Source organism: Aulostomus chinensis, chromosome 11 (assembly GCF_037954235.1).
Source record: "Aulostomus chinensis isolate RoL2024-O1b breed Wild chromosome 11, RoL_Achi_v1.0, whole genome shotgun sequence".
NCBI classification, from domain to species: Eukaryota; Metazoa; Chordata; class Actinopteri; order Syngnathiformes; family Aulostomidae; genus Aulostomus; species Aulostomus chinensis.
The window spans coordinates 7595117-7610007 of NC_141330.1; the positions used below are offsets into that span (position 1 = coordinate 7595117).

Here is a 14891-nt window from a genome sequence, read left to right on the forward strand (position 1 = left end):
AATGTGGGCAAACATGAAAGCTGCGAGGATAAAGTGGACTTCTTAACATGTAAAACCTTTAGTTTCATAAGATTCGTGTGTGGTTTTGTTTTTTTTTTTTACACAACAGCAACAAATATTCTCCACTTGGGCAAAGAGACAGTCAGTATTTATGCTAGATTCTCATTGAGGGGTTTTTGCATAAAATAATTAGTACAGTAGCCAAGAGCCTGGCTAATGAAGCTGTAGCTGCAGAAAAGAAAGGAAGACAGTTGGAAGTATGTATACAGCAGGCAGTTGCTTCATCAAACCGTAACGGAGCCGCCTGTGTTCCTGGCACGGTAAGATCATGGTAAGAACTTCACCTGAACTCCATCCCACCCAGCTAGTGGGGGAAATCTGCAGTTTGGTGTTGAAAGTGTGCTTGAAAGCTGTAGTAGGTTGTGTAGAAGATAGAAAAAGTAGCAGAACTCTGCAGCAGTCCGGTCCACAGGTTCTTCTCCCTGTATTCGCTGTCCTGCTCCCATCACAGATGCATCTGACCAATAGTGAACCATCATTTTTCTCTCGGTGAAGACAAACAGAACTAAAAGGAAGCTCCAAGTTTACCAACCGTTTCAGATCAGGCAAAATGAGCTATGGGTGTTCTAACACCCTTTTGCATCATGACCCTGTAAGGATGCTTCACCTGAACTGTGACAGACACACACACACACACACACACACACACACACACCTGACCCGGCCCTCGTCAGAGAGCACAAATACACACTTGCAGAAGCCCACACATCCACTTGACCTCCATATTGTCCTCTCCTGGTCTTTGCCTTCGTGTTTATACACTTTCACAGCATTCAAGCCAGTGTGAGCCCTCACATGAGCCACTGCTCCTTCTCTTTGTTGAACTGCTCCGCCCAGCGCCGGGTCAGCTCCAGGTAGTGATCGGGCCCATGTGGCTGATAGTCCAAATACACACGGGTGACAGTTTTTTTGGGCATGGCCCTCTCTATCTGGGTCCCCTCGTGCCACTCATTAAAAGATGTAATGGTAACAATTTCTGGCCTCACGTTTAGCGCCGCTTGCAGGGCTGTCTCATAGTAACGCCCGTTGACCCGGTTGCGGGTGTTGTGGTTGTTCCACGGGCGGATGCTGGTGTCGATGTAGCCTGGACCAACACTGGGGATGAAGAGCAGATTGTTGCCGTCACAGAAGGCCTTGATAGCCTTCCAGTTCTGGTGAGAGGATCCGAATGAGAAGCCATTGGATGCAAAATAAGTGTACATGCCGTCAAAACCACTGGCCAGGATGTCATGTTTGTGGCGCTCCTCCACAATCAGGGCGATGAATATGGAGTCATAGGCTGAACCACGCACACTGTGGGAGCCGGTGGCTGTTAGAAATTCAGACCAGGACTCTGGAGGCGTCAGGTAGGAGTCGTAGATGTAAAACAGAGGAAGGCTCTTCCCCGTGCTGGAGGTGAACTTGTAGAAGGCCCCGTGGTCACCGTACCTTTGAAGACATCCGAGCACGTTAGTGGTGACACAATTAGCTGATTAACTTCTCAAAGCACAAACTGATGATTTTCTCGCCTTCATTAAGAGTCCTTAGGGACAAAAAATGGGTCATTAACATCAGTTTAAAGAGGAGCATTGATGGGGTCACCAGATATTGTTGCAATCTGCCTCTTTATTAGATGTCTTGTGTTAATTTGACAGTTTAAACAGAGGCCAGCACTGAAAAATCAAAGTTTGAAACTGTCACCCTGAATTTCTAGGCAAAGTAAATTACATTTTTCACTTTTTTCTTTCATAGATTCAACAAATACATTAATGAAAGTAATTAATTGTTATTTACAGCATTTGACCAACAGGACCAGTCAACATCAATGCACTTCACTGTTGGGACAAAATATGATTCTTGCTGGTTCACTGAAAACTGAAGTTCAGGGATTTGGGGTTTTGCTCTGTGACTCTAACTCCAAAACAAAAGGTCAAACCAAACTCCTTTGCTTCAGTGACTCATTCATAAAACATGAAACTGCTCTTATATAATCAGAAATGCTTTCTAAAAGAAGATTTGCAACTACTGTTCTTTAAACTCTGCATCAAGCCTTAAAGTTTGTGTTCTTCAGGTCACACTCCTGGTTGATTAGCTGTCTAGCTAAGCTAAAGGTGAGTTATCGGAGAACTGAGAGCAGATGTGGGCCACATTTGGGCCAATTAATCCCAATTATCGAGGCAGAGACCTCGGATACATTGATTTAAATTAAAAATCTCATTAATACACTGACTGTGATGGGGATGAGCAGTTGGCGCCTACCTGTCAATGATATACTTGATGTTGTCATGTACGCTCAGGTCATTTCGCCCTCGGTATGGTTGGATGTGGAATGCAACCTAGAGATACATTCATACAGATGCACACACACACACACACACACACACGCACACGTTGGTTTCCATTCATCACATTCCTCTCATTAAAGAAGAGTTGGCATGGTCAGCACTAACCGATGACCTTTGAATTAAGAGCCAGCTTCTCAGGGACACAACAACATGATCCTCTGCTTTTCTGGCTCATTAAAGTTTGATAAGATGCCCAGAGGAAAATAGGTCAAAATGCATTTCATGTTCCAATCAAATGTTATTACAGCTGACGGGAGTGACAATTCTTCTTTTAAAATTGGTTTGACTATTTAAACTTTGTGCATGACTGACCAGTTTTGCAATTTTCTACGGCCCTGTTTGTTACGGGTCACTTTATTTGTTTACAGTTTTTTTTCCGCAAATCTATGAGTAAAACACCGCAACTCTTAGCCACTGAGGCAGATCTTTTAGACAGGATGTGACTGAGCAGCTTCATGACAAATTCACAGTAAGCAGGAGCTGTCACCCAGAGAGTGCTGCATCTCTGGAGACGTCACTAACACTTACTTAATAGCTCTGTGTGAATCGTGTACTTGCGTCCCACGAAACAAAAGCAGCAGTGTAACCAGGGATCTACAGTGACACAAAGAGTTCTTAAGTTGAATAGTTTAAGTCACGCCGGAGACTTGGGAGGCTTTAAATTATGTATTGTCGAAGTGTCCTCACAATGTGAGGGGAAATGCTTTTTAAGAGGATGGAGGATGTCAGTGGCTCACCAACGGTGTGTGAATGTGTCTGATCCTCACTTATAGCTTGAGGACAGGCACAACGGTGCTTTGACAGTGCTAATATTCTAGTAGTGGACTGAAACTCTTTGATCAAGACACCTTTAAGACAAAAAAGAACATAAGTTCATCACCTTAGTTAAGTTTATTATTTTCAATTTTAGTTCAGTGAGGTGACAACTCGAGGTACAGCTTAGGCTTCCGTCTCAGTGAACACTAGCATGAAACTGAGAGCATGGCAGAAGGCAGCACGAATGAGCGTAACAGGGACTTGGGGTGATATTTCAGAGGTGTGGGCCTCTATTTCTTGGCACGAGTCTAGTTCAAACATTATCAGCCCCAGTTGAATCAGACAAGCCAATTTAATAGCATGTATCAGTACTTTCTGAATATTTTCCAGCACATTTTAATGTCATTGTGAAAATATTACAGCCATAAATCAAAGTATCCGTCTAACTGATGATTTTTGTCTGATTGCGGTGCTAAAAGGTGCCCAAATCTTTCTTTTGGAGGGTGACAGCTGAAGTTTAATGGTGGGTTGGACCTCAACGGCAACACATTCGTTGTTAAAATGCAGGGCGTATGCTATCAAGACCATAGGTTTCATTCAATAAATGATATTCAATAAATGCAATCTGGGATCCAAGCCATCATTGGTCAATAACAACTACGGTAGCTGCTACATGGTACAGAGACATTAGAATGTCTTTTTCTACAGTGTTTTGTAGATATTACAGGTCAGTTTTTCAAGATTAGGTTGCAATGAAACACTCAACCACAAGAACACAATTTCATTGTGACATAACAAATGTGTACTCAAAACAATACTTCACCCAGAAAGTGTATTTGGCCTTTCAAGTACTCACAAATGGGTCTTAAGACTACAAAATGTCCCTTTCTCCCTCCTGAATTACTACTTGGTGAGTTCAAGATGCCTGTTTGTGAGTACTTGAAAGGCCAAATACAATTTTTAGGTGAAGAATCAATTTCACTTCAGCCATCCTGTGAATGACTAAAGGTTCACACAGCCACCTGATAGAATTTTGAACAAAACACTCATAAATAAGGACCTTATATATATATAAAAAAAAATATATATATATATATATATATATATATATATATATATATATATATATATATATATATATATATATATATATATATATATACAGGCCAATACGTTTTATTTTACGGGCCAAATCCAACCTTGCGGCCAATTTTGGGCGGCCATCTGCTGGACAGAAGGTTAAAGGATGAACAAAGTGATTATTATTCATCCTGAGGGGGCGTCAAAGTCATTAGAATTGTCCCTTGGGGACACTGAGTGTCTTATAGCAATCCATCATAAAGTTGTCAAGATTATTCAGCCTGGGCCAAAATGTTGATGTCCCTTGAGGCGCTGCTCTGTGACTTCGAAGCAGTGGTTTCCACTGAGATTTATCACTATCTATCAAAACAGCTCCACATAGACAACAGAGGATGTTTCACCTTTTACAAACACTTTTGATTCATCTTTATTCATTGTGTTTTCTTTTATCTTCATGATGTTTTACTGTCGAGAATGTCGATAGTGTCAATGATGTGAGTGTTATTCTGTATCGGAGCAGATTATTTCAAAAGCAGAAAAATGCGGTCAGTTATGCCATTAATGGAGATGCTTGGTGCTTTTGTGTGCAGGATAACATGCATTTAGATGCTGTCAGATACACTTAATATGCTTCTGAGGAATGTACACTACACTATATCCTGGACAACTGAGAAAACTGCAGCTGAGAGCCAGTGCTTATGAAGACATAACTCTCTGGACTTCTTTTATAGTAACATCCCTGGAATCAAATATCGACCCTTTTTTTAAAAAAAAAAAAACAAAACCTGTGAGCTACTGGAGGATATGAAGCCACAACAGGAAAAAAAAATGTTATGTCACTGCAGCACAGCTCAGGCATGGAGGAAATTTAGCTTATTTCCCAAGCACAGTGGCCCAGTGCTCCATGGCAATTTAGAAGTAAATGAGACAGAGTCAACGCTTTTTAATACCTCATAAACATTGACAGCGTAAGCCTTGAACGCCTGTGATTTATGCTAAGCAGAGCAGAATTTAATGCCACTGCATGCAGAAAACACTGAGGGGTGGATGTGAGCCAACACAAAGACCTTTACATCAATTAGATCGATATAAACAAAGCTTGGCACGTGTCCTGATCCCAGACTATCCGTTTCAGTCTGTTGTCAAAGCTGCATGGAGCCACACAGCAACTGAGGACTGTGTAAGCCTCAGTGTAGCTGATGCCATCATTGGGCACCCAGGGGTCCCCTTCCCCTGTGAACATGCTGCTGCATGGCCTAGTTACTGAGGAAGTTTAACAACCCCGGAGGGGTTTGATTGTTCAGACAGGCAAACTGAGTCATGGCACCCATGATGCTTTCCCCTCATTTTGCTGCTCATTCCCTCCTGCACCCAGCTTGCAACCGGCCCCACCTCACCTGGGCAGAGAGACAATTTCAGCTCCGTACGAGCTGAGGTCAAGCAGCAGCTACGCTCTGATCTGCTCTCCAACTCCACTGCACAATACACAAGCAGTGTGTGGGTGCTGCTGAAATACTGCTCAACTTATATAATAAAAGAGTACATTGCTTTCTTTTTCAGCGTTACTTGAGAGGGCCTGGGGTGGTTTTTGCTGGGTGGTGTGGGATTGCCTGTACGGCAGTAGTAGGGTTTCTTTTTTAGTGTTCAATCTGATTGACAGAAGCAAACCCCACTTTTATTCACCTCTACATGTCCTTGAGAGTTAACTCTTGTGCCAGCTATGTCATTTTGTGTATGTACTAGTACAATGTCATTCAATCATAATGCAATGTTATTGATAATACATGCCCTGACCCTTTATCCAATGCGCCGCCCTTTTTCATGTGCGTGTGTCCCGCTTGACCCTGTATGTAGTGCAGTGTGTTGTTTGAGGGGCGGGACTGGATGCTGTGTGACAAAACCTCCCTGACAATCTGATCTCAGTCATTCTGGGTTTGACATCGGTTTGATCAACATATTGCATTAAAGCTACCCAGAAACTCAGCCTGTCGTTCTCACTGTCATCTCACACCCTGTGCCCTCCTCACACATCAGACTTCTCCATCCCAGAGGCACCAGCCATGCACACGCCAAGTCTGAGGTTGATCGGATAATCAACTGTTGAGTTATGCCAACAACTTGTCATTACCAACCAGGCCAAATTGTTAATCGATAGTGAAAAACATCGCTAGCAGGCTCATTTTACTTGTCTGCTGGTTCCTGTTTCTATCATCTCACTTAACCTCCACTGACAAATCTTTACCCGGAGGAGTCAGCCATTCATCTTCATATTCAAGCCTCAAGTCTCTCCATCAAGCAGCTAACTGAGGACAAGATAAGACAGGACGAGGAACAATGGACGTACCTTAGCAGTCCTGAATCATGACCGTGCTGAGAATTACTCAGTTCCTGGCAGGCTTTTCATTGATTATCTCTGTAGAGCTTATAAATCTTTTTTCAGTAATTCATTTTGTTTTACTGGAATTACACCCCACAAAATGCAAAACATTTCTCAAAATTAACTAACTTCAATTCTGCTACTAAAAGCAAATTGCAGACATTTGTGTTTCCATCTGATATATTTTTGGCTTTTGCCACTGGGACCATCTGTCCTGCTCACTCTGGCTTTCCTCCCTCTGTTTAGCTTTTGCCTTTCAGAGGAAAAGAGCAAAGAAATTATTTGAGGTGGTTGCTTTTCAAAATTTGCACGTTCCAAGTGATCAGAGCCAAAGGTCTTTACCTTGTCAGCATTTTGCTACAGCTTTGTGGGAAGATAAATGTCTTAAATCTTTGCAGAGCAAATGAGAACTGGGAAGGATGTTTGCAAGAAAGGATGCTTGCAGGTACAAGAAATCACTAGAGCTACAAAAACCCATGCAGCTGAGTCTGTGGTTTGTTTCGACCCTCTTTTAGCATGATGGGATAGGTTTAGACACAAAAAGTGTTGACAGAGGTGAGATCAGGATTCATTTTAAAAGGAACGCTTCTCCAACAAGCACATGGCTAACCCTCTGAAGTCTGTTCCTACGCCAGACAGCAGCCAGGCCCCTGGGGGTGTCGGCACATCTCAGGCGGTTGCAATTCTGATACTTCAAACCTTCACCGGCCGTACGAGTAGCTGCTCATGCCTCTGGTCTCAGTCGTCACACGTGCAGCTGACAAATGTTCTAAACTGGACCGGTGTTGTGACACGTTCTGTGCGAGCATGCAAGAAAAACTCCTACAGGGCTGACCTTTTATTGATCGCATCATTAGCATCACCCGTGTAGCGATCATTTCTTAAAATCTGCAGCATCTTGGTACTTGTGTAAAAGATGGATTGTCTGGGCACCGAAAAAAATCATCGCTTACAGAAATAGAAACACATTTAGGGGCAAAATTTGAGAGATCTGGAAGCTCACAGAACAAAACTGGAAATAATTGCAAAAGTGCCTTTAAAGTTTTGTTCAGTGTTCTTTAATTAAGCCCAAAGACAAGTACAGCTTTCGTATTTCAATGAGACACGCAGATGTTCTCCCTCCATGCTTTTTATTCTTGATGGGTCACCGATGATTAAAAAAAGAGAAAAAAAGTGTGGCATTAAATTCAATTTTTTAGTGTTTCTCTTGACGGCATTATGCGTGGAACCTCATCAGCCCAGTGGTGCATGTCTAATCCCGCTGTGTGTATCTTTGCCCTTGTAGAGGTACATTATTTCTTTGCCTGCAGCTAAAAAAAACTGAAGAGGCAAATGCAATATTGAATCTGACAGGCTGACATACCTCTGCCTCTGATCAGTCCTTGAGTCAGTCGTGATCATTTCAATTTTCTTTTTCTGCCATGTTCTTGAGGACTTCAGGAGTGTCAAGAGCCCAAAAGTCTGCTTGAGGTCAGGATTGCGTGACTTGGTTTCTATGCCTGAGAGATTTGTGATGAAGCAAAGGACAAATGCTCTTTTTTTACCTCAACTATTCTTTTCTAGATCAGACAGTCTGTAGCACCATGGTAGCAAAGATCTTGTCAATAGAAATGCCTCTGAATACATTGTACATGCATACTGTAGTATAATACATGTGTAGCCTATGCTGGAATTTGATGGTTATTCTGCATATGGAGCTTTTTAGTTCCCAACAAACTTGACAAATGATTTATCATCTCTCACATTTATGAAAGGAGTTCTTTCTCAAAGGGAACTGGCTGAGTTGAAGCAATGATAGCAACTCTCCCTAAACATAAAATATCTCAGTTCTGTGGACTTTTATGTCCGATGAACCAAACATAAACGTCCCATAGCTGCTAAGATGCTGTGTTTTTGTTCTTCCTTTTCAACAAGGAGTAGTAAAGCATGTACCTTGCATCCACTTTCTGGTCTCCTCGCATGTCAGCTGGCCGATTTTCTTCACTTAAACATGTGGCGTGTTCAGCAAATGCTGTTGATGAATGATTAATGTTACCTGTTTTGACATAGGAAAAGTCTTACAGGCCTGTTTATCTTATATGTCTGTTCATATTCAGAGAGAAAACCCTTGAGTAGCTTTTTAAATTCGCAATCCTTCATGGTGAATGAATCCCTTATATGCTGTTTTTCAGAGAAATGCCAGGACATAATCAAAAGAGGTAAATGAACACTGACAGACGGGTTTATATTCTCCTCTATTTCCTCTTTATCAGTACTGGTCCTGCATGTGACATGAGTTGGATCACATTACAAGCGAGTGCTCCCTATAAAACTTTAATAAGCCTTCAATACGGCGACAGCAGGCAGTGGGTCCAACATGTTATTTCCTCCAAAGTGCCATTTTCCGACCTAATTGGCAATATGGTTTTGCACCCCCATCCCCACTCCCCTCCACCATGCTGATGTGCTCCTATAAGCTCATTCAGTCCCTGCTGAACAACTGATCCAGCAGCCACGGCTCTTTGACCCGTTTTTCTCTCTAATGCTGGAAATGTCACCGCAGCTGCGAACATCCGGAGTCAAATCCCTGAGAAGCAGAGGCGGCTTTCGAAGCTGCACAGCACAACAAGTTCAGCTTCAACGGCTCTCAGTGTTACACTCCTGAGCCAAAAGCAAACTGACGCTCCCGTGCGTCACACAGTACAGAATAACGCCTGGTTTGAGATTACTCGCTAGAGCAGTTTTAAGCTCTCTGCTTACCTGTGTGCACCATCAGTAATCCTCTACCTTCTCTTTCAGTCAGCTCTTAGTGAGATGAATAGATGGGGAGATAATTGACAGATCATGTTTGCACATCACTCCTTGGGAATAAAATAACAGCTATCACTAAAAACATCCACTTTCACTCTTAAACCCCCATGGAGCTGCAAGTTTTACCCACATTCTCACACCAGTAGCAACCTTCCAACTACTTCATGTGAAAAGTATGATCAGTATTTTTTGTTGAAAAGAACGCTAACATCCTTGTGTGCTGACTTGAACAACTCAAATCACAGACGGGATGCAAAAATTTGCAGAAAACAATCAAAACTGAGCTGAAAGTAGGTTTAATTCACGACTCTGTTTTATAGCCTCTGACTCTTTTCTCCTTTCGCTCTCTCTCACTCACACACACACACATACACACGCGCACACACACACTCACACATCAAAAAGTGCTGATGCCTCTTTACCTTTAGGTTGTGTCTGTATGCAGCATCCAATACAGCTGGTACCAAATCCTCAGTGGGTTCCCCGTTGTCATCAGCCAGACCGGGAGGATACCAGGACAGCACCAGGACCCCTGGAGACACAGGGAAACACAGCAGTGTGACCATCCATCTCAGTCACAGACACTCGTGAATACAACAGAGACGAGGTGTAAAGCCTGAAACGTGGATTAAATCAGCAGTTAAATCTGTTACCTTCTCCGGAGCCAATGAATCTCAGGCTGAAAGTAAGTTGACGACCCTCTCGTGAGAAACAGGAACAGAAAATGTCCTGCTTTTGTTAACTGGGGACAAGTTGTGAAACTGCAGGATCACCCACCTCGTCTCCTAGCTAGGGTGTCCATGGTTGAACAGATTTGTTGCAGGTGCATGCATATATGCAACTTTTCAACCTTATGCCTGGTTTTCTACGTTGAAACGTCCCTGTATTCCACCGACCAAGCAGCGTTTAACACACCCAAGCTCCACCACTTCCACCACCCTACCAGTTTTGAATATTTCCACAGCTCACAACTTTTTCTCCAGCCTTGCCAAAATGTTTTGATTAATGTCTGTTGATGTTGGCTTTAAATAATGGATTTACTGTCTAAGGATAGCATGGGAGGTCTGAAGGGCAAGAAATCTTGTGATGGCAACCGGATCCCTCTGGCTGCCATACTGGATTATTTGCAAATATTTCACAGGACACAAGATTTGCCCAAAGTTATTTGATATTTTTTTTTGATTTTGTGAATCATTTCACCATTGGAAGTTGAGAGAATATCTCGCCTGCTTTAGCACTGACACTTGGTGTGAGGACTCAAGATGCTTTCCAGGGGAGGTGTACAAATGAGTCATTTTACCACTGGGGGGTGCTGCAATAATTACAAACAAGCTCATGTCAACTAAGGGCACCGAGATGGCGCTCACCTCCGCTAAGGTGACGTGACCTCATCTGATCTGGATCAATTCCAAAATCCAACTCATCAACTAAAGCGCTATCATTCTACCTTCTACAGTACATCAAAATCCATCCACAACTTTGTGATGTTATCACACGAACGGACAAACCAGTGCCCGCGATCACATGACCTCCTTCAGTCAATAGTCCTAAAGAGTGCTATCAGTGCTTCCGGGCTCACTTTTGACACCATTGGTCCGTCTGCTGTGCTGAGGGGGTTGCAGCAATATTTTACATTCTTTTCACACAGTGTCACAGCCATATTTGACTGAGCCTGCTGAGTTAACACAGTAAGTTACACCTTAGCCAAGCAATGTAAATCATCTGCTCTGGTAATTAATTAACGGTCGCCTAATTATGGTGCTTGGTTATAAGAAGCCCAAAGATGTTGGTGTTTTTCTCTTCCTGACTACTCTGCACCTGATTGATGAATATCTACGTCATCTCTTTATTATGCCGTGTTCGAGCAGAGGTCTCTTTCTGCAGCCTGGCTGTGTGACAGCTCATAAATTCTTGCAGAGATATGCTTGTTCATGCTCTGATGCTGGCTGAGAAATGACTTCATCACAGTCACAGTGCCGTGCCTGGCACCAGAGGGGATCTGGCACATCTGATATGCAGCTAATTCATTAAGCTCATGTCCACTTGGACACTCTGCAGCTGCGGGGACTATTAGATTACAATATCCAAGGATTTAAGTGTGTGTGCGCGCGTGTGTGTGTGTGTTAAGAATATGGCAGGGGAATCATTCATCCAAGTAAAGTGCAGCTATTTAAGAGGTTGGTTGGAAGGGGCGTCTAATTAAATGGATTGTTTTTAAAAACACACACACACACACACACACATTGTGAGCCAGCGCTCCCATGATGCATCTGTCAAGGCGGTGCATTTTCAGACAGATGGTTGGCTGGTGTACAGTAACCTCCTAGAGCACTAGAAGCATATAGTAATAGCTTGAGAAGCAGGACTGACTACCCAGGGCAACATTAGTTAACAAAAAAAATGTAAAAGCAAAACAAAAAAAATCCTGCAAACAATGCAGAATTTTCCAAAAACAATTGAGCTGATCATCAGTTTTGAAGGGGAAGTGTAGAGGAGGCTAAGGAAGAACCCATTGCATTTCAGGTGAGACGAGTCATAGCGCCACCCGTTGGCAATGTGAAATTACATTTTTTTCTCCCTTTTTTGTGTACTCCTCATCATAGGTCGACCAGATCCTTCTCAAAACTTGGTCAGAAATGCCTTAAGAAGTTGGTGGTGGGTCACTGTGAAGACTGGGGGTTTTTTGTGTTACCGTGACGATGCGTTGGACTGCACATCTTTTCCAAACTTCTCGCATTTAGTGAGACCCTAAAGACATCAAGCTGAATTTAAGTCATAGTGCCGCCCAGTGGTTACAGGAGGTAAGTCTGATGTAACAAACATCATTTTATTTGCTCAGAATGAATCTGTGTTGTCCTCAAATGAGGAACAGCAATACACATAAAGGCTGTATCGCACCACTTACTGGACTTAGGAAGTGTGTTAGTCTGCTCCTTCATTCAAAATCCAAATATGCTCAGGTTTCACCTCCCTCTCGCTCTGTGGACCACCCACTCATGCAAGGTTGAGCTCATCACTGGTTGTAGCTTTAATCTGGGCTCAAACATGTAAAGTGCCAGGGGCCAAAAGTTGAAGTTGGTGGACATGTTTGCCGAGTTGTCTCATAAGCTTGCAGATAAAATCGACTTTGACCATTTACCGTAATAAAGTCGGTTTTATCTGCAAGCTTGAGATTCTTCTTATTTCTATTGTTTAATCTCTCTCTGACACACCAAAATCCTACATACAAGAATTTTTCTTTTGAGTTATAGAATAGAAACTTCCAAAATGATCAGTATGTTTGTGTCAAAGTTTGTTTTGTAAGTTTAGAAATGAATTGTTCTGTGGATTTTCAATAAATATGTGTACTCGTTTATGTCCTGACAATGAATTCAACCGCGCTGCCCCAGACTTCGGAGCTATGTTGCGAGGACAAAACACCTTCAGTTCGACTAGACTCTTAAGATTTTGCTCCCTAAGCCCTGAAAATGTGTGTGAAAGGAAATTAGAAAACGTATAATGTCGACGGAAGAAGTTCACTGAGGGGTTTCTCCCTCTCTGGTCAGCTGAGCGTGTCGGGAACTGTCCGGTCGTTGTGTGGTGCTGAAAGTGTTTTTGCCTCTCAAGCAAAAAAGGAGGCAGCTCAGCTTTGAAATTATTGCTGATCCCTGAATGAAACTAATACTCAGCTCTTTCTCTGTCTCGGGGTGCTTGCTTCTACCTGCCGCAGATGCTCCGATCTGCTCCATGTGAGACTCTAACACGTCCGGGTCCCTCGAGCTGTACGGGTTGAGTTCGGGGTAGAAACTGGAGCCGATGTCCTCGGGCGGCATGTGTCTGCCCCTCGGGTAGCTGGACGCGATTTTAGGGTCCCAGTGTGGTACCAGAATGTGATCCCAGTGGATGTATTTACCGTCCATATGTGGGGTTCCGTACCAGACGTAGTAGAAGATATGAACATCATAGAATATGGTCCCTTCTGGTCCGGAGTTGAGCAGAACTACTTTCGTGTTGCTGCCAGCAGCCGGTTGGGATTGACCCGGGGTCGCGGGGGCGTCACGGGACACGGAGCGCTGGTCCACCTTGCGCCCTATCATCGGCAGGAGCTCCAAGCCAGGAGCCAGATCTGAGAACCCGTCACTCGGCTTTAGGGTCCTCAATCCCATCATAGTCCCGAAAATAAACAGCGTGAAGAGAAAGAGAGCAATGCAGGCTTTCCTTCGTAGTCTTGCCATGTTTAAGTGGGGTGGCAGCCCCTTCTGGAACGGAACCAAGAGCGAGAATAAACACTATCCGACCTGCTTCTGCCTTGTCTGACTTCACGGTCCTCCCTGTCCTGCAGGATCACACCGACCAGCGAACAGCGGCTACATGCTGGCAGCTCAGTCGCAGCAGACTACCTGACGCAGCTGGATGCTGGATGGGAACTTTCTTCAGCTGCAGCAGCCTCATGCTTTCCAGTCCGTGGAGCTGCGTGTTGTCATCACCGGATGTTCTCACCGGAGACGTCGACATGAAGGGACGGAGCTCTCTGGTGATTCCCGCGGGATTTTCTTTTCTCCTTGGCTGGTTGGTTGAGCATTTACACAGCCGGGTTTGCTTTCTAGAAGGCGGGCTTGTTAAATTTCTCTGTTGCCTTTAGTAGCGTCATTTTTGAAAGGCATGACCGCAGATCAGCGACAAGATCGGTTTTGTCGTCATTAGTAATTCCATCATGGTCCGTCAGAGTCTGGGAGTCTAATCACGTTAACAAGGGACAAATCATCAACAGTCAGAACTGAAGTTGAGGCGGTGTGTGACTCCTCCAGCACTTGAGTTAATACTGACATCAAGTGGCCATCTTAGAAACCTCACAAACATCAACATGCTGCCTTCAGGTGCTGACGGAGATCCCATAGCTGAGTTGAGCAGCTATACTATAACTGTCACATAATAATAATATTATTATTATTATTATTATTATTATTATTATTATTATTATTATTATTATTATTATAAGAAGAAGAATAGAAACGCTATTAGTATTAACAGTACGAGATTAAATGTGTAGAAACAAAGTATGTATTTAGCTTCTCCTGTTCGTTACCGTAAAGTAGATGAGAACACGTCACCCGCATGTTCTCTTTTAAAAAGTAGGCACAGGCTGCTTTTCAGTCAGGAAAATACGCATCACTCACACTGGTGCAGCTATTTAATCCAGCAGATAAGTGTTGCTTTGGCTACTGAACATGATTCGAGCCAGCACTTGTAGGGAGTTTATGACAAAAATACACGACTGGTTGAGACCTGATTACTGGCCCAGTTCTCCTCGTCTAGTACCTTCCTCTATTTGCATAGAGCACAGACCGTTTGTGTAACCAACCATTTTAAAACAATTTATTACTCTAAACTCTCGGAAGTTTTCATTCACCAGAAAGCTTCGTGTTGTTATGTTACTTTACTTTACATCAGCGGTTTTAAATGAAATGAATCACGAGACACAATTCAACGTGTTTACTTTTCAATTCAGTCACGAGTATCACTCC

At 43.2% G+C, this 14891-nt stretch overlaps 1 protein-coding gene across 1 annotated transcript; it reads right to left on the reverse strand.

The window, feature by feature from the left end:
* Positions 1-83: 83 nt before the first annotated feature.
* On the reverse strand, positions 84-14084 carry LOC147253049 (glycoprotein endo-alpha-1,2-mannosidase-like protein). The gene is made up of 4 exons (XM_086218041.1): positions 13088-14084; positions 9810-9919; positions 2299-2375; positions 84-1488 (listed from the first exon to the last, which is right to left on the reverse strand). Exons 1-4 carry the CDS (start codon positions 13599-13601, stop codon positions 852-854), a joined length of 1338 nt encoding a protein of 445 aa, XP_086074167.1. The 5' UTR covers positions 13602-14084; the 3' UTR covers positions 84-851.
* Positions 14085-14891: the final 807 nt, after the last annotated feature.